Source organism: Alternaria alternata, assembly GCF_001642055.1.
Source record: "Alternaria alternata strain SRC1lrK2f unplaced genomic scaffold CC77scaffold_26, whole genome shotgun sequence".
In the NCBI taxonomy this organism is placed as follows: domain Eukaryota; kingdom Fungi; phylum Ascomycota; class Dothideomycetes; order Pleosporales; family Pleosporaceae; genus Alternaria; species Alternaria alternata.
The window spans coordinates 253125-281004 of NW_017306215.1; the positions used below are offsets into that span (position 1 = coordinate 253125).

Here is a 27880-nt window from a genome sequence, read left to right on the forward strand (position 1 = left end):
AGTGCCATATGCACGGGCACGCGCTAGCGATGGCAGGGTACAAGGCGCGGGTCCACCTGTGACGTTCTACTGCCTTCCAATCGTATCCAAAGCTAATGACAGCCTCGACGCCTCTCTCTCTCCCAGTCAACACGCCTCTGCCTCTACGACACGTATCTCTTCGCTGCCCGTAGTCATAGAACCGGCAGCTCTACTTCCCCAGGTGCCTGTACAACAAACTTTCCCCATCGCTACCATTGCTACCCCACGTTCGTAAACAGCCATCATGGCCGACGACGCCGCCACAACCACCGAGGACACGCAAATCACCTTCAATGTCAAGGCTGCAAACGACCAGAAGCACGTACTCACACTGCCCAACACCACCACAGTTGCCGACCTCAAGACCAAGCTCTCAACGCCCGAATACGCAGATGTTCCCGCCGAACGCCAGCGCCTGATATACTCCGGTCGCGTACTCAAAGACCCCGACACGCTCGCTAGCGTCAAGATTAAGGACGGCCACACAGTCCACCTTGTCAAGGGTGCCGCCAGCAACGCAAGACAGAACCCCGCCAACCAAGGCACATCAAGTACAGCCAGTGGGGGCAACACCCAGACGCCACAGGTGCCGACCAACATTGCTGCCGGAACAGGCAACAACCCGCTTGCTGGCCTGACAGGTGCGCGCTATGCTGGCTTCCACGGCCTACCAGGAATGGACACTTTCGGGCCAGATGGTGGCGTAAGTACAGTCCAGCTCGCTATTCAACAGGGTCATGCTAACATGTTCGTAGATGGGCGGACCCCCTACAAACCCCGAGGCTATGCTAGAACAGATGGAGAACCCCATGTTCTTATCGCAACTCAACGAAGCTATGAATAACCCAGCGGTGGTGGATATGATGCTGCAGAGTCCTATGGTGAGTGCAGACCCTTACTCTACCCTCCTTACTCTATCTTGCTTTGGTCTAACTTGAGTAGATTCGCGACAACCCGATGCTCCAGCAAGTCCTCCGAAACCCAGAGATGCGCCGCATGATGTTCAGCCCAGAGATGATGCGTATGCAACTGCAGATGCAGCGGAATATGGGCAATAGCGGCCCCAGTTTCCCAGCCCCAGGGGCTACAGACAACACAACACAACCAGGTTCAACCGCAACAGGTGAAGGCACGACCGCGACGCCAAACCAGCCCAACACAACTGGATCTACAGACCCCTTCACTGCATTTGGTGGAGCCGGAGCTGGAGGAGCTGGAGCAAATCCATTCGCCAGTCTGTTTGCGGGAGGTCAGAATCCTTTCGCTCCTCAGCAACAAGGCGCCAACACTGGTGCGGCACCAAACACACAAGATGCTTCAGGCACGTTTCCCAACTTATTCGGCGGAGCTGGTGCACAGGGCGGACAAGCGAACCCATTCGCCGAGGCAGCTCAAAGGATGATGCAAGACCCGGAAGCTATGCGTAACATGATGCAGATGATGGGCGGAGGTGCAGGAGGTGCAGGAGCAAACCCATTCGCTGCTTTCGGTCAAGGCGCAGGAGCTCCAGGTGACGCAGCACAACCGGGCGGCGCCAACCCCTTCGCCGCACTCTTTGGTCCCGGTGGTGGATTTGGAGGAGGCTTCGGTGCGCCCGCAGCACCAGTAGACAACCGACCACCTGAAGAAATCTACGAGACCCAACTTAGGCAGCTCAACGAAATGGGCTTCTACGAATTTGACCGGAATGTCGCTGCGCTGCGACGAAGTGGCGGCAACGTCCAAGGTGCCATTGAACATCTTCTCAACGGCGGATCATAGCGTGTTTTTCCCCGAATTTTCTTACTCCCTCCAACGCCTTTGTCGGTACCTGAACCAATTGTTTTGACGCAGAATGAAATAGAAGCGATTGCGCGTTATGAAGAGGGTGAGCGAATGCGTATGGCGGAGGAAGATGTTGGTTTCGGCCTTGATGGGATAGAGGATGCCTATGATAGTGAAGAGGATTGGAGTTTTGGGTGCGAGGATGATGAGACGCTTGTTGGGGACGAAACAATGTGATGACGAGATGGATGAGGGGTGGTAATTATTCGGTTAGGAAATGGACGCGCATGGATGCGTTTGTGCTAGATACCAGTAGGCAGCTCAAAAAATAATGCCCATTTATAGATGACTCTTTGGTCTGGCAATGCAAGTTGTGAGAGATGGGGAATGAGGAAGATAATGCTAAACTACCCCCTCCACTACCTTCTTCACATACCGCACAACCCTCACCTCAAAATCATTACATCGATCAACCCATCTCGCATCCTTTGGCAATCTCAATCCTCGCAATCCCCTACTCCATCGTTTCTCCACCACCTCACCATCCCAAACCAACGCCCACTTCTCCTTCCCATCTCCCTCTTCTTCTTCACAAAACCTCCACGTCTGCGCACATTGCACCACACACTCGAGCTGCTCCTCCTTGACTTTCCACGTCTCCAGCACAAGCTCCAACGTCTCGAGACCCGGGAGTGCTCGCTCGAGATGCGAGCCCCAGGACTGTGGGTCGAGACGGGGGTGCCGATTGCGCAGACGCTCAGAGGCACAGAGGCGCATGCTTGTGTTTGAAGGGCGGCCGTCTGGGTAGGAACCAAATGTTGGGTCGAGATGGAGGTGTCCAGTGGTCGAATTGTCATCCGTAGGCGCGTTGCCCCATGTCCACCAGTTGCTGTGCGTTAGCCGCAGTGTGATGTGTCGTATAGGTTGAGCGAGTGCTACCTTGAGAGTACGAGCGCATGGGCAGATGGAATCCTGGGGGATGATGATGGAAGTGCTATCTAGAACGTCGACAAGGCGGTTAAATTCTCTCTTCTTCTTCTTTCCCGAACCGCCGCCCGCTACAGGTACCAAGATACTGTTATTACTGTTGGCATACTGCAGATCTTCGCATCGCTTTCTGTCCGATGGGCGTATAGCTCTTGACGGTACGATACAACGCCCCTGGGATCGTGAAGTCGCGTTCCAATACTCATTCAGGTAATTCCTCAAAGCCCCGTTCTCCAATCCGTGCTGCGGGAGCGTAATGTCCAAGCTGCGTATTTGCGCCAACTGCCAGGTTGACAGGTTGCGCTTTTGCCTCTGGACGGATAGCTCTCCTGTGATGTAAGGGTTGATGCGTAGAGGGGTGGCGTAGGTCTCCAGGTAGATTGCCTTGCATGTGTAAAGCAGGGGGATGGCGATATCCGAAGCGTACAAATCGATGCCAGCACGGCTTTGAGAGTATCCAGAGACGCGGTCGAATCGCGCAAAGGGATTGGGGTTTTCGGGACGAGCGCGGTCCACGGGGTATGATGTCGTGTCTGTGAGGGTGTAGTGGTAAATCATGTCTCTGATTTCGCGGGGGAGAAGGGTGAATAATGGGCTGTTGCTCTGGTCTAGGACATCTGTGGACTCGATGGACCAAGCAAGCGGCTCGTGATTTGATTTTTTGAGCGGACATGTTGGATGGATAGATTTGGTCGTGCAGAGATGGGAAGCTTCCTCGGCCTTGAGTCTTTCAGTTTCGCGTGCGGCTTCTTGGGCGGCTCTCAGTCGTGCTTGCTCTTCTGCCCGAGTACAATCGGTGCAGTTTCCGCATCCGCCTTCTGCCTGCATGCTGGTCTGTGTTATATGTCACTGGGTATCGAGTAAGGAAGGTTCAGAGAGAATCAAGATGTCTCGAAGAATCATGGCGATGGTTGCGCGTTCATATATCGTTGTGAGATGGAATAGTAAGGCCAGCCACATGGGTTCTGTTGCCTGAAGCTAAGCCTGTTTCGTCCGTACTTTTCTGAGATCCAGGTTGCGCTGCATGACACAGTGGTCGTTTGTTATAATTGATCCGAAAGTGTGACTGGATCCGATGAGTAATGGGCGACGAAGGGGGCGCTCGGCTCTAGTAGCAGCCTCAATACCGCCTCGTGACGTTTAGCTGGATCCGGCTTGGGTGCGGTGCCGTGCATTTCCCCCTCCACGTCGACGTTGACGCGTGAGTATAGCATCTTTATCGCCATATGAATTCTCTCTGGAGTCGCCTGCCGTACGATTTTGTACAGTCTATTCCGCCTGGCCCAAAAGTCGGTGTTCTCGGGATAAGACCCTCGTACCCCTTCGTCGTGTTCTAAGCCTTCCTCTAACTCTTCAACGACTATTGAGTTCAGTATACGTCTGCTGCAATCTTGAAGAAGAAAGTCCGTTACGTCCACTCCACTTGTCGTGTTTTCTCTGGCGGCTTCAAATACTCCCTTTGTAGCCGGGCATCCAATTGGATGTTTCTGTCGAAGAAATTTCATGATCCCCAGCCCATTATTCTCATTCCTTGCGGCAGCTTTCATCACGCCCTCTGTAATCTCCCATTGATTCCAAGCTGCCTGATGGAGAATTTTTATGATCTCCAGCCCGTTCTTCTCATTCCTTGCGGCGGCTTCAAGCACTCTGTCTGTACTCCCCCATAGGCCTATGCGCTCCTGATAAATTAATTTCACAACCTCTAGCCCATTGACCTCATCTGCAGCGGCAGCTATGATCATTCCATAGGAGCTTGTCATTTTATCTCTACGTTCCTGTAAAAGAGATTTCATGATCTTCAGGCCGTTCTTCTTATTCCCTATGGCGGCTTTGATCACTTCCTCCGTAAGCAAAATTTCGTGTCCACGTTGCTGGAAAAGACAGCCCATAATCTCTTGCCCATTTTCCTCATTTGCAGCGGCGGCTTTGACCACGTCTTCTGGTAATGGTACCTCGAGACCCCGCCGCTTCAGGAAACGTTCTACTTCGCTCCTGTCTGACGTCTTTGCAAGTTCTAGAAAGTATGCAATACTTCGAGAAGTAAGGTCCCTTACAAATTGTGACATTGTGTCGTATGAGACATCTGATGGTCCGAACAAGAATGAAGAGGTGTCGTGAATCACCTTCTTGAGGTCTTTCGTATAGTCTGGACGCAAGCTATCCGTATCCCGAGCGTCCGAGGATATTCCCAGTAAGGCGTAGACTTTATCTCGTTGGTCACTTGCTTCGCTTTCCTTGAACTTCAGCAGAAGGTTGTACAAGTCTCTACTCTCGCTCCACCATGTTTCCTCCCGCAGTTGGCCAGGCATGATGTCCAACACCGCTTGACAGTGACGTTCTGGCTTGATGCCTATGAGCGACGGAGCTATAGCAAAGGTATGTGACTTAACAGACTTGGTGCCGCACCAGATATTTGCTCTCTTCGCGTTGGCGATCTCCTGCAAGATCCAGACCCGTCTGAACCACGGTCTACTTAGGAGCAGATCTAAACCTTTGCGTAACTCAACATCTGGGCCCTTGGAATCCAATAGCCAGAATGTGGTCCACTGTGACAGATCCCAGTGACTGCGCTTATATCCATGTATTGAACTGTGGTTTTCCAGTTGTTGTAGAGACCCCATGAAGACGTCAGTCTCTTGCGTCGCTGGACCTAGCCAGACTACTACCTCTTCCGCTTGCGAATAGATCTTACACATCTGTTGAACTTGGTGTCCTCGCTCTCTTATATTGTTTTGATCGATGCAAATAGCGTCAACCCAGATTACCCTATCTATATGTTCTGAGCGAAGATGCTGGAGGGCTAAGTATAGGTTTTCAGTAACATTGAGGGATTTCCCGTTGACTGTCACAGTAAAGTTCTTATTCGCGCCGTCCCAGGTATATGATAAAGCTTCATATGGAATGAGGTCGGCACCGTCGAGGAAGGCCTGATACAGCATACACTTGATGATCGACCCTTTGCCTCTTAATAAATGTAGGAGCCGAAGCGCCGGGCGGTCGAGGTCAATCGGTTCGTAGACAAAACCGTCCATTTGTGCCATATGCGGAACTGCTTCTTCGTTAGCTAGATGAATCACGGCTGAGAGACCTGAGTCTAGCCTTTCTGGCTTTGATAGTATAGTACTGCACAGTTCAACGAGGACTGTAGGAATAGTACGTATACAGAGTTCTCATATAATGAAGGCAAGCGTTACTTGTATGTTTTCGTGAGTTGCGAGATGAGTTCAACATCAAAAGGGAGGAGCATGGCGGGGTAACAGAGCTGAAAACATGAGGCGTTTATAATGGCAGTGCAAGGCTGAATCTCTGGCATGCCAAAGCCTACCATGTCGGCTGTGTGAGGCCTAGGCACCCTCTTCTAGAACGCCTACTAGATCACCATATCTCCCGAACGTAAGCTGAAGCGGTGTCTAGCTACGGTGTGGTACAAATGTCGGTTGCGATGTGCTCAATATCACGAGAACGTGGTGGGCCGAACGAGGGCCAACAGCGAGTCTGCGAAGCTAGAGGGCGGCGAGGCATTTCGTCTCCACGTCGTGCAAGCTGTAGCATCTTTCGTTTTCGCAATAGCTATGTTGAAAGCTGGTTAAGGTTTGGGGGCTGAGCTTGTGGGCGTCGCAGCTGAGGGGGCGCGCTAGTACAGATCTGGGGCCTCATACGGTGTTTACAGGGTCTATCCCCTTCGTAAACGCGTTGCGCTGCAATACAGCAGACGTCAACATAAAATCACATGAGATTTACGAAGTATCCCAAGCATAGGTAAATTAGAGTCTTGCTTTTTGCAGGTGGGAATATTGATTAGCGCACTCTTACTACTCTGTTGGATGCTGCGTAGCAATAGTAAGATACAATCATGCTGAGGATGTCTGTGGTACTGTGAGCTCGGCGTTTGCGCACGATATGGTAGGAATTGTTGGGCACATAGCCTTTGTTTTTTAGTCGAACTGCGACGATTTCGTTTATGGGGCTGAACATGTAGAGATTTCCGATCCGGAGTCAGAGGAGTTGCATAGAAGAGTTCAGGTACGAGGATGATATCCCCTCTAGGGAATCTAGGGCATCTTAGTAGCCTGGGAAGCGACTGCTTCGTGGTGGTGTCCTGCGAGCGATGGATGTACTCTGTAATCAGCCAGTATGACAGACCACCTACTGCCAAAAGGGGTAGTGGCAATCGATATGGCAGTGGGAAGACGATAATATGCCATCAAGCCACATGATTACTATACCCCATTGCTCCATCATCACACCACTCAAGATTCTTGCATTATCTCAGCCTCAGGCTGAAACGCTGCCTCTGCGTCAATTCTGCCTTCAGCTCCTCCATGGCCTGGTCGAGATCGCGCCGCAAATAGGCTGACAGAACGGAGCAAACGCATATGATTGGCCGGGTGATGGCGTCAGGAGGGGTAGCTTGGAATGAAACTTCCATAGAACAGAGGATATTCTGCCTTGAGCTTTCGGCCAAGACTTCTCATGGGTTATGAAAGAACAAAGTCGACTCAGGGTGAAATGGCAGTGCTTATACGAATTTACCAAAATTATATACCATGACGTCTCCATACATAAAACTACACGGAAAGAGCATTAGAGTATTTCATCTTGATCCCCTGAGCGAACTCTCCAGCAACATATCAGGCTCGCTTCACGAGACATCACTACATAATCCTGCGGCCTACGATGCGCTATCATATGGGTGGGGAGCGCCAGAACCCAAATTCTCCATAGGCGTTGGAAATGGGAGCATTCAAGTGACCAAAAACTGCTATGAAGCCCTTCTTAAATTGAGACACCGCGCTCGAAAACGGATATTGTGGATCGACGCCATTTGCATTGATCAGGAAGATGAAAAGGACAAGAGCCACCAGGTCGCCATGATGGCCGATATCTATTCGAAAGCCGACAGAGTCATTGTGTGGCTCGGAGAGAGTACGCCAGAGTCCGACTACGCGCTCACTTGGTGCCAGCATGTGTCCCGCATGTCTTTCAGCTGGCCCGTAGCAAAGTTCAACTACAGACCAAACCTATCGAGAGCAAAAGAGCGGCGTCGGGTCGCTACCTGGTTCAGAGAACGCGGCACAGCCTGTAAGTTGATACGCAAATCAGAATCTTTGAGAAGTACATTCTGACGTCCGTCAGATGCTCTTCGCTTTTGCCCACGGTGGCATCCTTATAAGTCAAGATCGATGCAGGACTTGTTGAATAGAGGCTGGTTTACCAGGACCTGGACGATCCAAGAAGTTGCCCTGGCCTCCGCTCCTCTCGTAATGTGCGGCGAAAAGACAATACTGTGGGGAAACTTGATGGGCGGCTTCGACGTTGCCTTCGAACACGAAAACATCGACACAGTCCGTTCTGCACGGAACGCAGCGCAGTGTATCGAAGTCCTCTGGCTGTGTCTTTTACAAAAGAGCTGGGACGACAGCGACGCTCGGTTCTACGACATGGCACTGGCCTTATTTTCGTCGGGCTCGAAGAAAGAAACGCTTCGAAGATTTCGCGTGCTCAAGGAGATTTGCGTGCGTACATTGCTAGTACTCGTTGTTGGTATGGCGGTATACCGATTCGACAGGGACCACTGGAGGCTGGAAAATAGTGATTGGGATGCATGGATACTTGTCATTCTCATACTCTCCCTCGGATTTATAATGGCATTCCTCAACCCGCCCGAAGAATTTGCCGAAGGTAGGCAACAGCTGCTTCGAAAGGCTCTGATCAACAACATCAACCTTGTCCGCCTTCGTGGCGCGACCGACTTGCGAGACAAGGTTTTTGCATTGTATGGCGCATTCCAAGCTCTCGGTATCGCCTTAGATGAGCCAGAGTATGAACACAGCACCGTTGCTGACGTCTATTTTCGTTTTGCACGACGCATCATTGAGTGGCAGAACAATCTGGATATACTAATCGAGGCTTCGTTGCCATCGTATCCAGGAACACCTACATGGGTGCCTGATTTGAGCAGAGAATATCGCAGATGGGACGTGCAGCATTTCAAGGCTGCCGGAAATTCAGCGCCTAATTTCACATATTTGGTCGGGATACTGCGAACCGCAGGACTACTTGTGGATATGGTAACTGAAACCTGGGTGGTAGAGTCCAAATGGAAATCCAGCTTCCTAACAAACGAGAAGGGATATGAGGGGATCACTCCAGGTCCTGTACAGGCTGGTGATCTAATAGTATTGATATCTGGTCTACGGGTGCCCATGGTACTCCGCGGAGTGGGTGAAGGCTACCAAGTCATTGGGATGGCCGAGGTGAAGGGAATCATGGGTGGCGAAGCTTGGGATGATAAAGCACTCAAAACTATGTTTGACTTAGTGTAGGGTGCTTCCAAACCCCGATAAACGCATAATTGATCTGCTTTTCGGTCCGAAAGTCGTTCGCGAAGAGCCGTCACCGCCCACTGCGCATAAGGGGTGGTGACAATCGATATGGAAGTAAGAAGACAATGATATGCCATCAGTCGCTTTTGGAACCCGATTATATCATGCTAAACTGACCAACTCCCATCTTGGATTGGCCTTCCTCCAGTCCAAGATACTGACGTTTTGTACCAGCTGCACCCTCCTCTTCACTTCACCCCATTCCGGCACGCTCTCAACCAAGAGCAGGTGAAGTCTCTCAAAAGTTTTGTCATCCTGGTTTAGATATGCGTAATACGTGGGGCAGTACCTCGATATATAGACAAGACTATGTTCGTTACCGATGCCAGACCAGAGTGAGTCTATATTGACTGTGGCAAGCTCAATGTCGGTGCCGGGTATAAGGAGACGAGATATCCTCTCGTTCCAAGGATTAGGGATCGGGCTGGGATGAACTAGAACTGTGGCAACGCTAGTGTAGAATCGTAGGATGTGTGAAATTGGAGGCATGTCCAGCTTGGACGCAAGAGGTGGCACTGGTTTGTGAGTATATTCCACGCTCCTCGGATGACCAGGTAAACTCCATTCATTCAAATGGTCGTAATCTATGTTGGCTTCAACTGAGATTTCAGTCTTTGCGGGTGATGCCGCCGCAAATATAGGATGAACACTCTGTGGGTCCGCGCTACGATCCTGAGGTTCGAGCTGCACAGTCCTTAAGTGCAACTGGACATCATCTTCTTCAGTCGTGTAATAGTACCAGGCGAGGTCCCATACAGAACGTCCATCGTGGTTGTCTTGAGCAATACGGTATCGACCATCCATGACTCCGATATCGCTATCCTTCCTTTTACAGTTCGCAAACAACAGATGATTATCGCTGGTGTGCCATCCCACCCAGCTCCAGCTAGGAAATCCCTCTCGGCGTGAATTCATCCGATGCACGCTGTGATACCATGATAGACCTCTCAAAAAGTGGTATTGAGGAATACCCCATATAGCACGACCATGCTGTGCTTCTACAGATCGCAGGATTCCCCCAAAAGCGCGTATTACATCGGCCTCGAAGGTCATCTCCCGCCGACTGTAACTTTGAACCAGCGACCAGAGGTTCCTGTCTTTGAAGGCAGTGTTGCGAGTGTTGTACGCGTCGTACGCTGTGCGCCCTAGGAAATCGACCATTCGGCGTTTCTTCTCGAGAGTTGTTCTCTCTCTATTATGTACAGTGCCAGGGTTACTTTCCGGTGTTTCCATAATCGTATCCTCGAACCATGTTGCAGCACCACAGTGATAGAAAGCCTGTGAGTCGGTGAAAATCAGAAGTCGGGCAGAGAACAGCTTCTCTTGTAGACACCAAGCGCGCTTCTCCCACGGGCAATCTCTTAAGGCAAAACCAAAGGTCGGTTTAGAACTCAAATAGCGAGTTCCATTATATTCGAAGACCGCCTGAGGAGGCCCACGAGGAAGGCTGATGCCCGGAAGACCCAAGTCAGCATGTTCACCAGTAGCCACTATGGTGAGAACAGCAGATCCATAGATTTTGTCCATTGCGTCCATGTGGTTTTCGACTTGTCCAGAGTCGCTTTGGTCGATGCATAATGCGTCCACCCACAGGTTCCCAATCCCTAGAGCTGCAGCAACTTCTAGTGCATCCCTAAAGGTTTTAGGAACGTTCTCTTTGGTTTGTGCCAATGCGCCGGGTGTAGTAAGCCAAGCTTCGTTGTCTTTGGATAGCACAAGACGCTTCGCGTTTCCCCAGACATAACTGAGTGCCGCGTAGTCGACCTTGCCACTTGTCCTTACAACGCAACGTTGTTGGACGTCAATAACTCGGAAGTCTGGAAGAAATTCGTGTGTTTTTGGACAGCAACCGTGGCCGTCTGCTGAGTCTTCATGTCTCGACATACAGATCTTGTGCCAGCTTGCGACTAGCGACATGTCGACCATGGCGTTGACAGGCCTGCTACAGAACATGGATGAATCGAGTTCTTCTGAAGTAGCATCGTGAACTTCCGAAACTGGAAGTATGAAGCAGTAGTCACTTTGTGGCCTGCGATTCAAACGAAGCATTGGTCTGTAATAAGTCTTGTATACCGAGTGGTCGGGAGTCTTTGCCATGTGCTGAGATCCAACGGTGCAGGTTTCGACAACAACCATTTTACAATCCTCGCGTTGGATCCATGGGCTTGCTTCTAGAACCTGGGCTAGGAACCGGCAGCAATGACATCTCAGAGAGCTTTGAGTAAGTTCATCAATAGTCCAGTTCCAGCGGGCTGGAGGATTCCCACGCCGGTAATGCTGTTCAAGTGGTTTGCACCATCGCGGGAGCATGTCAGTGCATTGTGCACATAGAGGCTGGTGGCGAAGCTTAACGATCAGTGATGGCTTGGACGCCGCGGCCAGAGCAGCATCAGACTCCATGATGATGGAGCAAAGATCGATACGAATTCAGCAGCGGGGAAGCCATTGTTTTGACCGCTTAATAACTGTGGGCGGCTGAGCTTAGAGGAGAAGTGGGGCCAACACAACATGAGGCATCACAGCGGAGAAGGCGCGCTAGCACAGAGCTAGGACCATTTCGTCAACGGGTTCCTCACTGTCCATCGGTTTCGTGAGAAGACGCGACGACTCCACCAACTCCGCTTCGCTGTATCCGATTTTCTTTTAGTCCTCTTCGCTTTGCATTGCGCATCATGACGAGCATTGATGACCTCTTCAAAAGCGCAAACGGCTCCGCAAAGCGCAAGTTCGAGAACCCAAACGAAGCCGACCCGACGCAATCCTACAAATCCGCAAAACTCGACGTAAATGGCGACGCCAAAGGTGCAGTGCAGGCCTCGGTAGCCGATGAAGATGATGAAGACGAGGCTGGGCCCTCATTACCACCCGATTTTGAAGAAGGGCCTGGCGACGATGACGAAGGACGGTTCTTTGGTGATGGCCTGGATGAGAATGCGCGGGATGCTATGGAATACATTGATGCGCAAGACGGCGACGATGCTATACGAGAGGAAAAGTACGACGTGCCGTGGGTGCGCAAGTTGGCGCTCAACTTTGAGAAGAAGGTCAACAAGAACGCATCGCTGCGCGCAAAGTACGAAGACGACCCAACAAAGTTCATGGAGTCGGAAGGCGACCTGGACGAAGGCATAAAGGCGCTCAGCATACTATCAGAGCATCCGGAGCTATACGAGGAGTTTGCGAAAAGCACCGCGGCGTCCAAGTTGGTGGAACTATTGGCGCATGAGAACACTGACATTGCAATCGCAGCGATTGAGATGATATCCGAGCTCACAGACGAAGATGTTGGAGGAGAGCAAGAACAATGGGATGCGCTCGTCACCGCGTTCATGGACGCCGATTTGCTCAGTCTCCTCATATCCAACTTCTCCCGCTTCGACGAAAGCGACGAAGCCGACGCATCAGGCGTCTACAACTCCCTCAGCGTCATTGAGAACCTACTGTCACAGCCCACATACACCGATATAATAGGGCGGGAAACTGCTCTATTAAAATGGCTACTAGTCAGGATACAAAAGCCCGAGAAACCAACCACCCAGAACAAACAATACGCCTCCGAGATCCTCTCCATTCTCACCCAATCCTCGCGACCGAACCGAAACCACGTCGCCGACGCAAACGGCGTCGAAATGTTCCTCACAAACCTCGCGCCGTACCGAAGAGACGACCCAGAAAAGGATAGCAATGAGGAGGAATACATGGAAAACCTGTTCAACTGCCTGTCCTCCGTGACAGAGGAGCCCCTAGGAAAAGCAAAATTTCTAGAAGCAGAAGGTGTGGAACTCTGTCTCCTCTTTGTCCGAGACGGCAAGACGAGCAAGAGCCGTGCCCTGAAGGTATTAGACCACGCCTGCGGCTACGCAGAAGAAAGCACTGCACCACAAACAAACGGCACTTCAAAAGGCAAGGAACCAGTACAACGAAAAACCACACTCAACAGCGCAACAGCCGTCTGCACCAAACTCATCGATTCGCGCGGTCTCAAACCCCTCTTCAGCACATTCTCCAAAACAAACAAGACGAAAAAATCTCACAACGATCCCCAACAAACCGAACACATCCTCGGTATCTTCGCCTCCCTCCTGCGCTCTCTACCCGGTAACTCAGACACCCGTTTCCGCCTACTCGCCAAATTCCTCGAAAAGGACTACGAAAAGATTACAAAACTAGTCTCCCTACGCAGAGACTACGTCACCCGTCTCTCCGCCTTTGACCAACGGTTAGCCGAGAAGCGAAAAGCACTCAGGCCACGTAGCAAAGAGGACCTGGAGAGCTTCGAGCTGGAGAATATTCCTGAGCGGCTGAGCGAGGGCTTGTATTGTCTGGAGAGGATCGATGCCGTGCTGGCTTGGTTGGTGGCGGAGGATGGCGGCGCAAAAGTGGCGATTGAGAAGGCGTTGGGGGAGCGGGATGAAGGGCTGGGGGATGTCAAGAGGACGTTGCAGGCGCAGCTTGATGGCGTTTTGGCTGTTGAACCGGCTGAGAGGGACATGTTGGAGACGCTGGTGGGGTTCTTGTAAATAACGTATACATGGGGCTTATACGCAACGGATTTCTGTATTGATAGGTGGTGCAAGCGAACATGTATGAAAGATGTATGCTGGTATTGATATATGACTTTTTTTTACCCTCCCCCTTTGGGAATAACAGTACTCGCCTATATGCAGATGCTCGAAGACACCATTGAAGTAGTATATAAATGTATCAACCCCACCATGCTTTTCATCTCATCATGCAATGCCCACGCCCACGTATTCAGGCATCTCCAACAGAACGCACCATCTTAATTCCTTCCCCTTCTCTAGCCCTCGGCTTCAATCTCATACGCATTCGACTTGTGCTTAGGCTCAAATTTGAAGTTGGGATGCGCAGGACCCAAGAACATCTCACTACATCCCACGTTAGCCAAACCATTTCAACACAAAGTAACAACAACAAAAGAAAAGCCAAACATACCTGAGCTTAATCCAATCCTTGTAATGCTCACTAGCCATCAAAGTCTCTAAATCGTTTCTTCCCCTAAACCTCGGCGGGCGATCCTGGATATTAGGAGGTAAATGTTCCAGCAAGCCCACAGGCACATAGCGATGCGCGAAGCTAAGCCACTCGAGCAAGAAACGGCGCGTCGTACCAATACCCATCTCGTCGGAACCCCAAGTCTGCAGACCGTACTTGGTAAACTTTTCAATATAAGACAGGCGTTCCGAGGCAGACTTGTCAAGGTACTGGCCCTTTTCAATTTCCTCAAAGAGCCAGGGTTTGATGAGCGCGCCGCGGCCCACCATGACGGTGTCGACGCCGGCGTTGTCGAGATGGTTGTAGTAGTCCTCGTGGGAGTAGCAGTCGCCGTTGCCGACAAAGTAGACGTGGCCGCCATTGGCGAGGTCACGGGGATCAGCTTCAGCGACGGTGTCTGTCCGGTCGGCCTGTTCTTTGCGCAGGCGGTTGATGAGGGCGGAGCATTCGGCAATGTAGGACCAATCCGCGCTGCGCGAGTAACGCTGTTGCTTGCTTCGGCCGTGCAGCGTAATGGCTGCGATGCCTGAGGTACCCTTTCCGGATTCTACGGCCTCGTGGCCGCCGAGGACGAGGCGCTTGATGAGCTTTTGGGCGGTGGGGTGGTTGTCCTTAGTGCCCATGCGGATCTTGACTGTGATGGGGACTTCCTTAGAGACATAGGTCATGCCGCGGAGGATGTGCTCTAGCTTTGCTTCGCTGTCAAGGAGAGCGGAACCGCTTCCCTTCTCACAAACGAGGTTGATGGGACATCCGCAGTTGAGATCGATGGCGCGCAACTTGGGGCAGTATTCGGTCAATACCTCGACCGTCTTGGTAGCTAGCCATGGCTTGTTCGCAGCAATCTGTGCACCAAACTTCATATCAGTGGAGTTGTCGTAGCCCTGGACCACAGTGTTCTTGCCCAGGAATTTCGGAGGAGTTATCTCGGATTCATGGGCCTTGAGAAGTGGCCATTCGCCCTTGTCACCTTGGATGAGTGGCATACCCATGGCCATCTCGCTCCAAGTCACTTGGCAGCCAAAGTCCACGCAGAGTCGACGGTACGGCATGTTGCCCTGGGTGGTGAGAGGGGCGAGCATAGGCGTCTCGGGTCCATAGTAGAGCCTGCGCTTCTCCGACGGTCTGAAGGGTGCTTCGACGTACTCTGCCCTACGTGCCTCTTTTTCTTCCTTGAGAATCTCCATATTCATCTGAGCTGCATCGAACATCTCCCTCTCGTTGCGGTGGTTCTTCTCGATCCATTCAATGTACTGGTCAGCCCTCGGAGTGCCAATTTTCCGTCTTGACAAGCCAATCTTGACATCCTTTGGCACAATGTTGACCACCTCAGCCTCTGCTTCCTCGTCGAAGCTAGAGAACTTGGCTTTGCGCTCGGGATCTTCCTTTAGAACCAACTCCTGCCTGCCATCTTCTGTAGTGCGCTCCTCGGAATGGCTGCCGACGAATCGACACTTCCAGCCGAAGTGACAGAACCCTTTGACGGCATAGACCGGACATTGACCATCGAAAGTGGTGAGGTCTTCCCGTCGGCCTTCCTTTAGGTACTTGCGGATGTCATGTTCAAATTTGCACTTTTCGCCAAATGGACACTCCTTTGGCGAGAATTCGTTGTACACTGCACGAGTACCGCAGAGTGGTAACTTGTCGCGTGAGCTGCCGAATGTGCGACTGGTGTTTTGGCCTTTTTGCTTTTTGTCTTTCTTGCTGTTCTTGCCGTTTCTGGGGCCATCGCGGGCATCCGTCTTGGGCAGGCCTTGAGATTTGTGCTCTGCATCGGCGCCCTCGGCTGCATCGTCGTCGATGACTTTGTCCTTTGTATCGGCCTTGTTGTTGTCCAGGCGTATCAGAAACCTGGTGTTCTTAGCACGTGAGTGGTTCAGGTTGGTGGTGTAGTGTACTCTGCCTTGATGGGCGCAACACCCTTGACTCGCTTGACAGAAGTGTCAGCATCGTCAATGTCTTGGCTATTGGTCCTGTTCCTCTTCTTTGGGCTCGCAGGTGGTTCGGAATCCACATTCACGGTACCGTTGCCAGCATTCACGCCGTTAGTGGCGGCACCGTCCGGGGCGGGATGGGCGGGCGCAACCTTCCAGGTCTCTTCACCTGTCGTCATTTTATGCAAGCTTCAAGACCAGGCTTGCAGTACGCGTGTGTTGTTGGCGTTGCTGCTCAAAAGAGAAAAGCACTCGCTCAAATTGTGAGGGCGAATGCGGCTAGAAGAGGCTAGACCGGCGGCCCATGCGCTAGTGAGCAAGTTGGGAAAGCTGCGATCATACGTCACAGCTAGGCACTGGCGGCTGGCGGCTCCCCTACATCACATCGCGTTTCCGTTCCCACTTTCACATCAACACTCCTGCAATCCCCTCAGATCCTCCGCACCACTCTCGTCTCCCTGCTGGCTGTTGCACGTATTCGCACACCAGCTCTCCCAGATCCATTGTTGGTCCAGCTGAACCCCGCCCACACAAACACAATAATACCACGTAGCCAACATGACGCTCTACTACAGCCTGGTAAGCTTCAACGTCTCCCATAGCCACTGCTCGAGTGCTAACTCAATCAGGTCTTCATGCTCCTGGTGACGGAGATGCTCATCTTCTGCGCCCTCATCGTCCCTCTTCCCTTCACATGGCGCCGCAAGCTCTTCACCTTCATCTCGGAGAGCCCCATAATAGCAAAGCTGCAATATGGCATGAAGATTACCTTCATCTTCATCCTGATTCTGTTCATTGACAGCGTCAACCGCGTATACCGCGTGCAGATTGAGCTTTCTGGCTCAGACGACAATGGCCGCGGAGGGTAAGTCGATATACCCCACGTACAGGATGTAATGCTGACTCCCTAAGAAACGTCGCTGCTGGAGGCATTGAGCGCATGGAGGTCCAGGCTCGCAAGTTCTACTCGCAGCGCAACATGTACCTTTGCGGCTTCACCCTCTTCCTGTCGCTCATCCTCAACCGCACCTACGTCATGATCCTCGATGTTCTCCGTCTCGAGGAGGAGGTCAAGACCCTGAAGGGCGACCCCGCCACCAAGAAGGGCTCTTCCCTGAAGGATGTTGGCGGTGCCGGCGAGGTTGGAGCTCTCAAGAAGGAGCTTGAAGCCAAGGACCGCGACATGGCGAACCTGAAGAAGCAGGTCGAGAACATGCAGAAGGAATACAACCGCATGGGCGACCAGGTCTCTGGCAAGCAGTAGATGCACACGGTAGCTTCGAATGGACACGGATGCAGCCGGCGCTGGCTTCCCAAAGTCCAGGAGAGGTTTTAACTACGATTATACCTTCAAATTTGAAGCTTCAAGGGCCCTGTGCCGGTGGACACCAGCCGTGCACACGATTATATCGTCTTTGTTCTTAGGGTGTAAGAGGGATTAGGAGGAAGGAGAGTTGAAGCTGTCACGAAGCTTCCGCATTTGGCTCTGTAGCAGCAATGAATAGCAAACATATTTTGAATACATGTAGTCTTCTGTTTCAGGTCTTGTTCTGAAAGCTTCTTTTCTGGTCTTGTCGGCAAGCTTCTTTTCTGGCCTTGTTCGGAAAGCTTCCTTTCTGGTCGTGTGCGACGGGGCCGACGGATGTCTTGGAGCTTGCGACCGGGACTCCCGCAATGACGAAACACGGCGACTAGCACATGTGAAAGCTAGCGCAATGCTTCAGCTATCTATCCCGAGGCATACCAAATGCCAGAATAAAGACAGCGAAGAAGTATACAAGTGCTGCCCAATCTAACCAGCAAGCCAATTGCACATCCTTCCAGCTCTCCTTGCCATTGGTCCTGTGAAGCCATAGCCAAGATGTCGGGAAGCAATCAGACGTCCCCGCGCTTCTTCAACTATCCCACCCCCAAACCTCACGACGCGCCATACAAGGCACCGCCTCCAGGAAAGAATCCTGTAGTCAAGGGAGCTTTACTGCACTATCTTTCCAACCTGTGAGCCATTCGAGCCTCTTCGATTCAACACAAAGCTAATCGACTCAGCGTTGCGACTGTACCGGTGGTCCCTGGCATCCTGTGGAGCAATGCCGGCTTCAGCTCTTTGCGAGAATGCAGACAGCTCGACGGAATCGACCCGCGCTACGATCCCACCGTGATACCGGTGGCCGAGGCGAACGAAGCTCCTACCAGCTATACAGATAAATCCAGCTTGCGCGAATCGTTCAACCACGCCTCGTCGAGCCGATTCCACTCCATCAAAGACTTCCACGACGCATACTCGAGCGGCGCACTTACGCCCACCGATGTTATTGAGCACCTTCTTCCTCTCATTCGCAGAGATGTCGCACAGCGTTCGCCTTACTCGACAGCCTTCATGGACAGCAAGGTGGACATGGTCAGGCAAGCCGCCGAAGCCTCCACGCAACGATACAAGCAAGGAAAGCCATTGGGCATACTAGACGGCGTTCCCTTTGGTGTCAAGGACGATCTCAAGGTCAAGGGGTACAAGCACTACATTGGCACCACCCACGACTACAGCAACGGCGGGAACAAGGACACGAGCTGGTGCGCAAAGATGGTAGAGAAAGAAGGTGCTATCCTGGTCGGAACGCTGACCATGCACGAACTGGGCATGGGTGAGCACAAGTGTCTACGGCCCTTGGTACAAAGCTAACTATGAAAGATACCACAAACAACAACCCAAACTGGGGTACACCAATCAATCCATACAACAGCTCATACTACCCGGGCGGCTCCTCAGGCGGCGCTGCATCTGCCGTAGGACACGGCCTCATACCTTTTGCCATTGGCTCTGATGGCGGTGGTTCAGTCAGAATCCCCAGCAACTACTGTGGTTTGTACGGCCTGAAGCCATCCCACTCCCGCGTCTCGGTCGCCCCCATGCCAGATGCTGGGAAATCCGTCACCGTTCGAGGGCCCCTCGCAAGCAACATGTCGGATCTGGAAATCGCATACCGGGTACTCGCCCAGCCCGACCCATCAACATACCCCTCGTCGCTGTTCAGCCCACCCAGAAAGCACACAGGGCCCCGAAACAAAGTGCTAGGTGTATACAAAGCGTGGATCGACCGCGCCGACCCTTCTGTACAAGAAGCCTTCCACTCAGCCTTACGGTACTTTGAATCAGAACTAGGCTACCAAACCATCGATATCAGCATCCCACTCCTCACAGAAGGCCAACTCGCCCACGCAATGACCATCATGGCCGAAGGCGCCGCCGGCCACAAGACTTCCATCTACGACCTCACACCACCCAACCGCATCCTAATGAGCGTTGCGCGTCAGAGTCCCGCCACAGACTTTTTGCTCGCCCAGCGCCTGCGCAACGTGCTCATGGAACACCTCGCTTCCCTCTTCAAACAGCACCCCGGTCTCATTGTCGTCACGCCCACGACACCCAATGCAGGCTGGCCCATTGATCCCGCGGAGCTGTCTCATGGCGTTACCAATGGCAACATGCAGATTAGGAATATGGAGTATGTTTGGTTGGCGAATTTTACGGGTATCCCGTGTATACAGTTTCCGGTGGGGTATGTGGAGGGTGTCAAGGGCGAGGGGAAGATTCCGGTGGGGCTGAGTGGCAATGGGGAGTGGGGGAGTGAGGATTTGTTGGTTGAGTTTGGGTTTGACGGGGAGAGGTATGTGCAGGAGGGGTGGGAGGGTGGGAGGGTTATGCCGCGCGGGTGGGTGGATGTTCTGAAGAGGTAGGTGATGCGGATACTACGGGGGGCCGTGACTAAGCTACCATGTGAACGCTTGCTGTTTTGTGTTTCTTTCTCTGCTGCGTTGTGTTGGTCTCTGCTATGTCATGATTCCAATTCTGTCATCTTGACACATGGCCATGTATGACCGTATACATGGTGAATAGGCAAAGCACAGAGAAGAAAATGTGAACTACAAAGCACACTGGATACCCATCTCCGAACCTCAATGTCAGCAAAAACAAAACTGGGCAATTCATATCCTTCACATGTGGAAGGGTATCCTCACTGCAAGAACTAACCAAACATACTCAAGAGAGAGAGAGACCGAAACGTAGATGTGTAAGCACACTGATCAATTCCGACGGACCCAAGTAGACGGGATTTACAAGGAACCCATTCCAACCCATCAACAAGCCAACAAATATCAGCCTCCACAGGTTTCTATTTGTGAACGTTACGCAGCCAGCTATTACGGAGGTTTCGAGAGCAAGGGGCTGACGATGTACTTGAAGGTCGGCCTGCGGAAAGCTGCCCATCCTGCGAAGAACCAGCTATGCGCGGAGACCGTTGTACTTGCAGTGCAGCAACCGACTGTCCTACTGCTATGCTCGCCTACATGCGGAGAAGCGAGCACCGGTGCGGGCACAAAAAGCCCCCTTACCAGCAGCAGCTCCATGGTCTTTTTGTTTCACCACATAAGAGTTGGGAAGAACTACGAGGGACGGACATATAATGGCAGTCATGTTTACGTTTACCGTACTGACGCTTCTACCATGTTCGATTAACGATAAGTGACGATGGTCAAACAGTAAGTTGAGCCGATGGGCATCCCGCAAGCAAATTTTCCTGGCTGGGAATGCTTCACTGGAAGAAAAAAAGCGTTTCAGTTGAGTTGGGGACCTGCAGATGGGATGTGGCAGAGGTGAGTGTTACTCTCTGCTGTATGACCGTTAAATCGCGCTACATGCCACGATGATGACAATAAGCTTTCAGATCACGATCAAGTGAGATAGATGCCTCCATAATGGAAAGCACAAGCGCATTCGACATCAAGATGACATCGCGATGAAGAATGCCGACCGCCAGTCTCTGCTTTATAGCGTGCTAATGAAGATTGTTGATCAGTGCTGATCGATAAGGAAAAATTCTGCTACACTTTGTATCAGGAGCCTGCGCGTCAGCGCCTGAGTTGCCTTGTTAGTCCCCGATGTTCCGATACAGGTCTGACACGTTCGGCCACGGAAGCAGCTAACGATGATGGACAAAGATATATGCCAGAGATGGTTATGGCCATAAGATGATCCGGGGAATCCCCAACAGAATGGTCTCACTAAGCCAGGTTGTGTTGTCTATCATTTATGGTGGAAGTGCCACATCCGGAGATGGGTTGGGGTTAGGTGGATGTCAATCGATAGCGACAATGCTGCCGATGGGATACACATGTCTGAGCTTGAGCATCCGGTAACATATCGTGGAGATTGTATCGCTGGACACGTGTATGTATCTTAGGATCGATGTTAGTTCGCAATATGCCAGTCTTGGCGGTAGATGTCTCCTGTCCTGTAGACCGGCAGGTTGCGAATGTCTCCGATGCAGACCATACTTGTTTGCTACACAGAAGCAACGAGTTATTTCTGTTCAGTGGAAACTATTGTTTCATCTCTCAATATGCCGCAGACCATGTCATTGGCTATATATCGTACGTTATAGGGACGCGTGGTTGTCGGTATTGCCGTTGCCGGCGATTCTGTCGGTGCCTTACTTCCAACTCTTCAAGCCTCGTGATACGATGCCATGCGATTTTGCTGACTTACATCATCACATCCCAGCAGCGGGACTCTGCAACACAAAACGCCGCACTGTCTCCGAATGCAGCCCTACCGGACATATAGGCCGCAGGTCCACAGTTGCTTGCACGTCGGCGCAACGGCGGCACGTTTTGACTTGGTTCGGCAGCGTTTGATTACTGGGTTCGGCAATGTCCCAAGATCGCAGTGTCGTGATTGATGTCGCCTTGTTGTGAAATCAGAGAAGGGGGTGTCGGGCCGATATAGGTGTATTGGTTGCGTGTACCAGGTGGACCCTTGCCAGCGAGCTCATGACTCAGGTACCATCTGCTGGAGAACCACCGAAGAACGAAAAGTGGAAACCTCACAGACGAATGCCGGACCAGCGATGATGCAAAGACAACGGGAAGGGTGCTAGCAGCATGCAAATTGATTCATCAAGTGCGTTAAGCGAGCTGTGGTGAGCCTGTCTTGTCGACTTGGAGTGTTGGAGAGTTGGAGAAGCGACGTTGGAGTCGAAAGTATGCTGGCACATGTCGGGTGACGTGGGCAGAAGTCACTCAAGTCAAAGTCAACTTAGTAAAGGTTCCGAAGTATCGACGTGATGCAGTCACATCCCTTGTGAATCATTTGAGATGTTAATTGTCATAGTCTTGTAGGAACATGCGATGGTGGCTCTCATGTCGCAGACCATGTGCGTCGCCTTGAAACCCCGTGCTGATCGTTGTCGACTGGAAATGGCAATGGTACGCTGGCGAGGTATGTAGACGCGTGATAGAGACATGGTAGGGACATACTGCGCGACGCCGGACCGAATAAAGCAATGATAGTATAGCTGCAAGGCCGGCTGGTGCCGGTCCTACTCGAATACCCGCGGAAAAATGACAATCGTTCCTCTGTCTTTCCCTAAGCAGCCGTGTTCCCGAACGATCGTCACGAAGCAGAACAGCGGTGACCTATTTCGACGCTTCAGAATGGTTACTTGAGCACAAGTTGCAACCTAGCGAGATGCGGATCGTACCGGCGAGGTGGAGCTATGAGTGCTGAAACGACTTATTGATAATGGGGAAACGGTACGCCAGTCAGACGAGTGTGTTTTCTCACGTTGGAACGCTGGACGTCATGATCCTGGAGATCGCCATTGTCCAATGCAGGAGAACTAGGGATTGGACAAAGTGCGACAGTGTTGCGGCGGAGACGGGAATTGTTCCATCCATTCACGAGCAAACCACCGCTGTCATCTTGCACGAAAAGAAGCTCTTGGCCCGGAGAGCAAAGGTCGAATAGAAGCACCGTGAGCGGTTGCGCAGTGTCCAGGGTGACGTGCTGATCAAACCAGAATTTCGTCATTGGTCATGGCACGGTGCGGAGTCAAGCGCACACGAGATCTCAGGGTCCCCGGTGCTGACACGATGGAAAGTGAGCGACTGGAGCCCTGCAAAATGAAAAAGAGGCGCATCGAGGCCGCCCTCACGACATGTCTTGAGTGTGCCGCAAGTTTGGCGCTGTGCATGCTGGTGGTGCCAACGGGCGTGGATTGGTTCGCAACGGCAATGTACGAATACCATGGGAGCAAAAGTGGCAGGCCAGCGCCGCCGCCGCAGGGTCCTCTTAGCCGATCTTATATATTTCTGGCTCGCATGCTCGACGAAACGGAATGCAGACAAAGAGGGATCAGCGACCAAGCCCAACATGAGCGGCTGGTGATGTGCGCATGGACAGCATGACCCGCAATCTGTCGGTCTGTAACGCGTTGACCTGTACGCTATTGCCTGCTGTGCTGGACGGCGAGGGGCGGTGGGTCGGGGGCGGATATTAAGAGTGTTGTATGTTGTGATATTAGGAGTGGTGTGGGTGCAGGAGGGGGAAGATTGAGACTGCAAGAGAGAGAGAGCGCAAGGCGACGCCGTTGGATGATGCAGGCACCATCATAGCGACTTCCTTCTCACGTCGTCGGGGGCGAAGGGGGCACGCCATTGGTGGTTGACGGAACCCACGGCAGTGTTCAGTGATGTCAGCCGCCCGCCTCGAGGAGCCGTGCTCGTTGTGCGGTGGGACGTGGCAGAATGGGGCAATTGATCAGCTCTCCCATGTCTCACAGCTGCTGGCGACGTCATGCACCGCTTTCAGCCTTCTCACGCCTCTACCTCGCCGGGGCGCTGCAATCGCAACAGCTCCTCTTCACAACCCACGCACTTGTCTGATTCACGGCATACACACGGTCCAGCTTGCCCTTGCACTTTACGGAATACATTCGCCAACGCGCCCCAGTTTCCTTGGGCGAATTCCTGGCAATAGTTGTTCGGCCATCGCAGCGCTAATTGACCGCTTCTAATCATCCGCGCCTCTGGTGGGTGCTCTGCCCTTGCCGATCAACACAAAGCTCCAACACAAAGCTCCCACAAAGCTTGAGTGCAAGCGTGGGAAAAGTCGACAGCAGCAAGACAGAAAAGGTTGTCGAGAGTCATTCGAGGGCGCTATCGAACTACTTTGCCGCCGCCACCCCGAGCATCTCTGCTAGGCGTCAGAGTTCCGACCTTCCTCTACGCATTCCACGCTACACGGGCAGGGATCCTCGTCTCGGGAGACCCTGAAGCATTATCTGGCTTAGCGCAGACAGGGGCCCACCCACTCTAACATCCTTCCACATCAACCGTGTGGCTTTATCTTGGCCTGAACCCACCTACGGCATACTCTTGCCGACGCTCGCCCACCTGGCTCCATCCCTAAACCTACACTCTGAGAGCCGCACTATACTGTCTCGTGCAATGAACCCGCAGATTCTCATCACCCCCCATCCGTCTACTTCTACGCAAGACGACCGCCGCCAGTCCTACCCCGACGACATGTCGACTTCCTCATCCAACTCTTCCATCAGCGACACGGAGATGAAAAACGACCCCACACTACAGACCAGGCCCCGTCTAGGGAGCAGGAAATCCAGCGGCACCATCATAATACCCCGCGACAGCCCCAATGTCGAGATGAAGGAGGAGGAGGAGGAGTACGATGACGGCGATGCGCGGACCATGAGCCCTCGCCGGAGTAGCGAAGAAATCGAGAAGATGGGCCAGGATGCTCGGCAAGCTCTGATAGAGTAAGTGACTCAACCCTGCACCACCACGCACGACGTGTCGACGCTGCGAAGACCATCGGCCAACCTCGCTGTTGCTGTTGTTGTTGTCGTCGTCTTCGTCATCGTCGTCGCTCGTTGCGCCATGGCTTCTTGGTTACTCTTTTGTCGTTTGTGTTTCGCGTTTTGACTTATTGTCCCAGTCCTTATCAAGCTAACCGTTTTGCTAGACAAGCCAAAGCTCTCCAAGCCAGTCTGATGCAGATTGTTGATCGCGTCGAGGTTGTCAAGAACGAGCATGAAAAGCTCGAAGGCGGCAACAAGTTCCTGCAATCGTACGTACCTCAGCCATCTGCTCCGCAACACCTGTGACTAACACCGGGCAGATATATTGGCGAGCTCATGCAAACGAGCAAGCTCACCTCTGCGGGCGCTGGAAAAGCGTCCAAAGTCAAGGGCAAGGGCAGAATCATCAAATAACAATCAGTGCTCGTGCTCATCCCTACCGGCGCAGTGAGCTTACACCAAGTCGGTATTCTACCCAGGCCCCGACTCATCATGGACGCCACTCGTCTCTCGAACCCTCACTACCACGCAATCATGATGGTCTACTGCCTCACATACTGACCACCATGGCATCCTTCCAACACACGAACACGTACGCACGTTGAAACCGCGTTTATGAGCATCTGCATAGCGGCACAGGATTGGGACCCGGCGTTCGTCATTACACTTCGATTCAGCAAACAGCTTCTGTCTTACCACCCTTTCGACAACCATATGAGCTCGGCTTGGCTCAGCTCAGTGTTGTCGCAGCTCCATTTTGCGAATATACCACGGCACATTGCGCCCTCGACCATTGGTTCTTTTACAACAACTTTTGCACTTTTACCCGATTAGTTCACGGGGGTCATGGCGACTACGGTGTTACGGGAGTTTTTCTTTTCTTTCCAATTCGATTCTATGCCATGGCAGGATTCTGTTCGGTACCCAACCTCGTTCGTTTTTTTCTCGGTACAGATGCAAGATTTGACGGAAGCTTTGACTTGCATGTCTTCCAGCCTATAGCTGAAGTATCGGGGCCTTTGTGTCGATACTCGGCGCTATGTAAGGCTTTGTTTTATTTGACGGAGAAAATTAGAAGTAGCATAGCTTGCATGAGCGAATGAGCATGTTTTCGCGACTGCACACAAGGAGCACAGAACGAAGCACAAACTGGTCAATCATGTTTGGTCCTTGCTTGTTTCCCGCCGCCCAACATGTCCATCGTGATGATGCCAATTCACGATACAGATTACAGCTCCATGACTGCATGTGTGTCAGTGCATGTCTGCCCAATCTAGCATTGAAACAGGCAGGACCCTGCATGCCCATGCCAGATACGGTGACCAGATGACCCGTCCAACAGGCTCCAACGACGGAACACGCGCAAGGCTGCCGTGTGGCAGATGCAAGAAAAACTGTTTTGTCAGGACCCGCACCGAGAATGCCCCTCTTCGGTACGTACCTTGCTCGCAACAGCAAAGCACGCAAGACAAGGAAGCGTGACAGCCGTCGCACTAAGAAAACCACGCAAACCAGTTGACACGACGCCCGCCCGCTACGTTACGCCCGCCCCTTTGGATCTCGGACGTGCTTGTCTCCGCTCCTTGTCCTCTCTGTCGATTGCACGAGTGCCGACAATCAACCTTGTCTCATCACATCAACTTGCAGCGACTCATGAACAAGTCATATTTTATTTTTGCACTTGGTGACTGTGGCCACCTTAGTGCATTCGGCGACACGATACAGTATACACGCAAAAGCCCCTAGTGTGCACTTTGCGAGGTTCCGACGTGTCAAACATCTCATGTGCCCCGGTGTCCACCGTGTGCCAAGATCACTCACTACACTAACCCTTCGTACAGCAACACTACCGGCTCGTAGCTGCTCGTAGTCTTGCAGCCCGGGGCATCGGTAATGCAGGTTCATGATGCGCCTGTACATATGCGCAGACATGCCACATGCCATCTCCACTTTCCTTTCCGTGCGAGTTCTGACCATGTGTGGCACACAACTTTGCCGACTTGTTACCGGCCGGAGGAAGCCAGGTGGAGAGGACCTGGAAATAAGGATTCTCACCTTGTATACAGAACTTTGCTGAACTCGGCTCTTGGTCCGCTCTCTCTCACATCTCTGATTGGAGCGGAGACACTTGGGTGGAGGGAAGGTTCAAAATGGGAGATTAAAGATATCGGAAAGTAATGATTCGTGGGGGCGAAATTGGCCGCGCTTGGGAGGAAGCAGAGAGAGGGGTTCCGCGAGATTGAGTTGTAGGAAGCGACGTTAGTGTTGGGTATTGCGATTGACAAGCTCCTGGATGAGCTGAAGCCAAATATAGGCCATCGCGCTTAATGGATGTACACGGTAACAGTGCGCGGTTGTTCAGCTTCTGTACCAGTGCGGTGAGCGGGAGATAGGAGACGATCTTCACCACCCCACCAGCATGACTTCTTCACGTCTGCCCGATCTTCTACTAACTTTTAGACATTACAACAAGAAAGAACACGTACACACCGGCTCCTGTATGCGTACGCTTCATGAATTCGTCATGTAGCCTGGAAATCCTGGTACGGGGAACATGGAGAATACCTTGACATGGTCAATATTGGGTTTCACTCTCATCTAGCATCCCCGCTTCACGTTCAAGACGTCAAGTCTCGTCGATGCCTGAACCATGCAATCACACCAAAGCAAAGAGTACGGATATAACTACTTGTAGTCGTTGCAAACCTTATCTCCGCAATGGGCGTACTGCGCATGTGGACGTCTCCGTCATTACTCTGTCTACTCGGAGCATGGTGGTTTCAATCTCGCATGGGGGTTTCAGGTTCGCGTGGTAAGCATGCAGCATAGCCAACCTAGCCAGAGTATGTACTCTCGCTCATCGAGCATTGGAGTGAGGCGGAACGCGAAACACTCATGTAGGCGACAGCGTCAAGGATACCGTGTTGGACAGCCCTCGGCATTGCGTCACTGCCAACTCCAACGCCTGGCCCAAGCTCAAGCTGTTTTCCTAACAAAACTGAACGCGACGACTCCCGTGTAGCGACAGACGACGCGTAGTGAAGCGGTGACTTGTCTTGCAGCAGGCCAATCGTTCCTGACCGTTTCCATCTAGATCGAGATCGCGTCGCTGAGT

General features: G+C 52.3%; 11 protein-coding genes across 11 annotated transcripts; 6 read left to right on the forward strand and 5 right to left on the reverse strand.

Moving 5' to 3' along the window:
- Positions 1 to 85: 85 nt before the first annotated feature.
- Positions 86 to 2258, forward strand: CC77DRAFT_1025070 (hypothetical protein). Its single transcript, XM_018525995.1, has 3 exons — positions 86 to 724; positions 777 to 902; positions 964 to 2258. Exons 1-3 carry the CDS (start codon positions 266 to 268, stop codon positions 1780 to 1782), a joined length of 1404 nt encoding a protein of 467 aa, XP_018380741.1. The 5' UTR covers positions 86 to 265; the 3' UTR covers positions 1783 to 2258.
- A 388-nt stretch (positions 2259 to 2646) lies between these two features.
- CC77DRAFT_918442 (hypothetical protein) lies at positions 2647 to 3444 on the reverse strand (the record flags this gene model as incomplete). The annotated part of the gene is made up of 1 exon (XM_018533694.1): positions 2647 to 3444. A coding segment is annotated over one exon (798 nt), but the record flags the coding sequence as incomplete, so codon positions are not given.
- A 719-nt stretch (positions 3445 to 4163) lies between these two features.
- On the reverse strand, positions 4164 to 4745 carry CC77DRAFT_903204 (hypothetical protein; the record flags this gene model as incomplete). Its single annotated transcript, XM_018533601.1, has 1 exon — positions 4164 to 4745. A coding segment is annotated over one exon (582 nt), but the record flags the coding sequence as incomplete, so codon positions are not given.
- A 123-nt stretch (positions 4746 to 4868) lies between these two features.
- On the reverse strand, positions 4869 to 6011 carry CC77DRAFT_973561 (HET-domain-containing protein; the record flags this gene model as incomplete). Its single annotated transcript, XM_018535881.1, has 3 exons — positions 5872 to 6011; positions 5339 to 5821; positions 4869 to 5281 (listed from the first exon to the last, which is right to left on the reverse strand). Coding segments are annotated over exons 2-3 (888 nt in total), but the record flags the coding sequence as incomplete, so codon positions are not given.
- A 989-nt stretch (positions 6012 to 7000) lies between these two features.
- CC77DRAFT_973562 (HET-domain-containing protein) lies at positions 7001 to 9244 on the forward strand. The gene is made up of 2 exons (XM_018535882.1): positions 7001 to 7854; positions 7909 to 9244. Exons 1-2 carry the CDS (start codon positions 7320 to 7322, stop codon positions 9096 to 9098), a joined length of 1725 nt encoding a protein of 574 aa, XP_018380745.1. The 5' UTR covers positions 7001 to 7319; the 3' UTR covers positions 9099 to 9244.
- On the reverse strand, positions 9180 to 11702 carry CC77DRAFT_463236 (HET-domain-containing protein). Its single transcript, XM_018531785.1, has one exon. It carries the CDS (start codon positions 11556 to 11558, stop codon positions 9261 to 9263), a length of 2298 nt encoding a protein of 765 aa, XP_018380746.1. The 5' UTR covers positions 11559 to 11702; the 3' UTR covers positions 9180 to 9260.
- A 29-nt stretch (positions 11703 to 11731) lies between these two features.
- Positions 11732 to 13818, forward strand: CC77DRAFT_1025075 (DUF1716-domain-containing protein). Its single transcript, XM_018525996.1, has one exon. The coding sequence runs from the start codon at positions 11831 to 11833 to the stop codon at positions 13676 to 13678; it is 1848 nt and encodes a 615-aa protein (XP_018380747.1). The 5' UTR covers positions 11732 to 11830; the 3' UTR covers positions 13679 to 13818.
- On the reverse strand, positions 13819 to 16384 carry CC77DRAFT_463405 (tRNA-dihydrouridine(47) synthase [NAD(P)(+)]). The gene is made up of 3 exons (XM_018531788.1): positions 16076 to 16384; positions 14115 to 16028; positions 13819 to 14047 (listed from the first exon to the last, which is right to left on the reverse strand). The coding sequence occupies exons 1-3, from the start codon at positions 16288 to 16290 to the stop codon at positions 13960 to 13962; spliced, it is 2217 nt and encodes a 738-aa protein (XP_018380748.1). The 5' UTR covers positions 16291 to 16384; the 3' UTR covers positions 13819 to 13959.
- A 78-nt stretch (positions 16385 to 16462) lies between these two features.
- CC77DRAFT_1025076 (BAP31 domain-containing protein) lies at positions 16463 to 17559 on the forward strand. Its single transcript, XM_018525997.1, has 3 exons — positions 16463 to 16690; positions 16741 to 16976; positions 17024 to 17559. The coding sequence occupies exons 1-3, from the start codon at positions 16670 to 16672 to the stop codon at positions 17373 to 17375; spliced, it is 609 nt and encodes a 202-aa protein (XP_018380749.1). The 5' UTR covers positions 16463 to 16669; the 3' UTR covers positions 17376 to 17559.
- A 191-nt stretch (positions 17560 to 17750) lies between these two features.
- On the forward strand, positions 17751 to 19843 carry CC77DRAFT_999619 (amidase signature enzyme; the record flags this gene model as incomplete). Its single annotated transcript, XM_018536568.1, has 3 exons — positions 17751 to 18109; positions 18158 to 18750; positions 18798 to 19843. The coding sequence occupies exons 1-3, from the start codon at positions 17973 to 17975 to the stop codon at positions 19841 to 19843; spliced, it is 1776 nt and encodes a 591-aa protein (XP_018380750.1). The 5' UTR covers positions 17751 to 17972.
- Positions 19844 to 24210: 4367 nt separating this feature from the next.
- CC77DRAFT_463258 (hypothetical protein) lies at positions 24211 to 25562 on the forward strand. Its single transcript, XM_018531786.1, has 3 exons — positions 24211 to 24723; positions 24930 to 25034; positions 25086 to 25562. The coding sequence occupies exons 1-3, from the start codon at positions 24395 to 24397 to the stop codon at positions 25177 to 25179; spliced, it is 528 nt and encodes a 175-aa protein (XP_018380751.1). The 5' UTR covers positions 24211 to 24394; the 3' UTR covers positions 25180 to 25562.
- Positions 25563 to 27880: the final 2318 nt, after the last annotated feature.

What these genes read in the sequence shown, in the direction of transcription:
- CC77DRAFT_1025076 (XM_018525997.1), top strand. Translation starts at nt 16,670, where the DNA reads ATGACGCTCTACTACAGCCTG. An exon ending in TGACGCTCTACTACAGCCTG is followed by an intron (nt 16,691 to 16,740) that starts GTAAGCTTCAAC and finishes TAACTCAATCAG; the next exon opens with GTCTTCATGCTCCTGGTGAC. An exon ending in GACGACAATGGCCGCGGAGG is followed by an intron (nt 16,977 to 17,023) that starts GTAAGTCGATAT and finishes TGACTCCCTAAG; the next exon opens with AAACGTCGCTGCTGGAGGCA.
- CC77DRAFT_973562 (XM_018535882.1), top strand. Translation starts at nt 7,320, where the DNA reads ATGACGTCTCCATACATAAAACTACACGGAAAGAGCATTAGAGTATTT. An exon ending in CAGAGAACGCGGCACAGCCT is followed by an intron (nt 7,855 to 7,908) that starts GTAAGTTGATAC and finishes GACGTCCGTCAG; the next exon opens with ATGCTCTTCGCTTTTGCCCA.
- CC77DRAFT_1025070 (XM_018525995.1), top strand. Translation starts at nt 266, where the DNA reads ATGGCCGACGACGCCGCCACAACCACCGAGGACACGCAAATCACCTTC. An exon ending in CTTTCGGGCCAGATGGTGGC is followed by an intron (nt 725 to 776) that starts GTAAGTACAGTC and finishes ACATGTTCGTAG; the next exon opens with ATGGGCGGACCCCCTACAAA. An exon ending in TGATGCTGCAGAGTCCTATG is followed by an intron (nt 903 to 963) that starts GTGAGTGCAGAC and finishes TAACTTGAGTAG; the next exon opens with ATTCGCGACAACCCGATGCT.
- CC77DRAFT_463236 (XM_018531785.1), bottom strand. Translation starts at nt 11,558, where the DNA reads ATGGAGTCTGATGCTGCTCTGGCCGCGGCGTCCAAGCCATCACTGATC.
- CC77DRAFT_463405 (XM_018531788.1), bottom strand. Translation starts at nt 16,290, where the DNA reads ATGACGACAGGTGAAGAGACCTGGAAGGTTGCGCCCGCCCATCCCGCC. An exon ending in GTTGCGCCCATCAAGGCAGA is followed by an intron (nt 16,029 to 16,075) that starts GTACACTACACC and finishes TAAGAACACCAG; the next exon opens with GTTTCTGATACGCCTGGACA. An exon ending in AAGGATTGGATTAAGCTCAG is followed by an intron (nt 14,048 to 14,114) that starts GTATGTTTGGCT and finishes CGTGGGATGTAG; the next exon opens with TGAGATGTTCTTGGGTCCTG.
- CC77DRAFT_463258 (XM_018531786.1), top strand. Translation starts at nt 24,395, where the DNA reads ATGAACCCGCAGATTCTCATCACCCCCCATCCGTCTACTTCTACGCAA. An exon ending in GCTCGGCAAGCTCTGATAGA is followed by an intron (nt 24,724 to 24,929) that starts GTAAGTGACTCA and finishes CCGTTTTGCTAG; the next exon opens with ACAAGCCAAAGCTCTCCAAG. An exon ending in GGCAACAAGTTCCTGCAATC is followed by an intron (nt 25,035 to 25,085) that starts GTACGTACCTCA and finishes AACACCGGGCAG; the next exon opens with ATATATTGGCGAGCTCATGC.
- CC77DRAFT_1025075 (XM_018525996.1), top strand. Translation starts at nt 11,831, where the DNA reads ATGACGAGCATTGATGACCTCTTCAAAAGCGCAAACGGCTCCGCAAAG.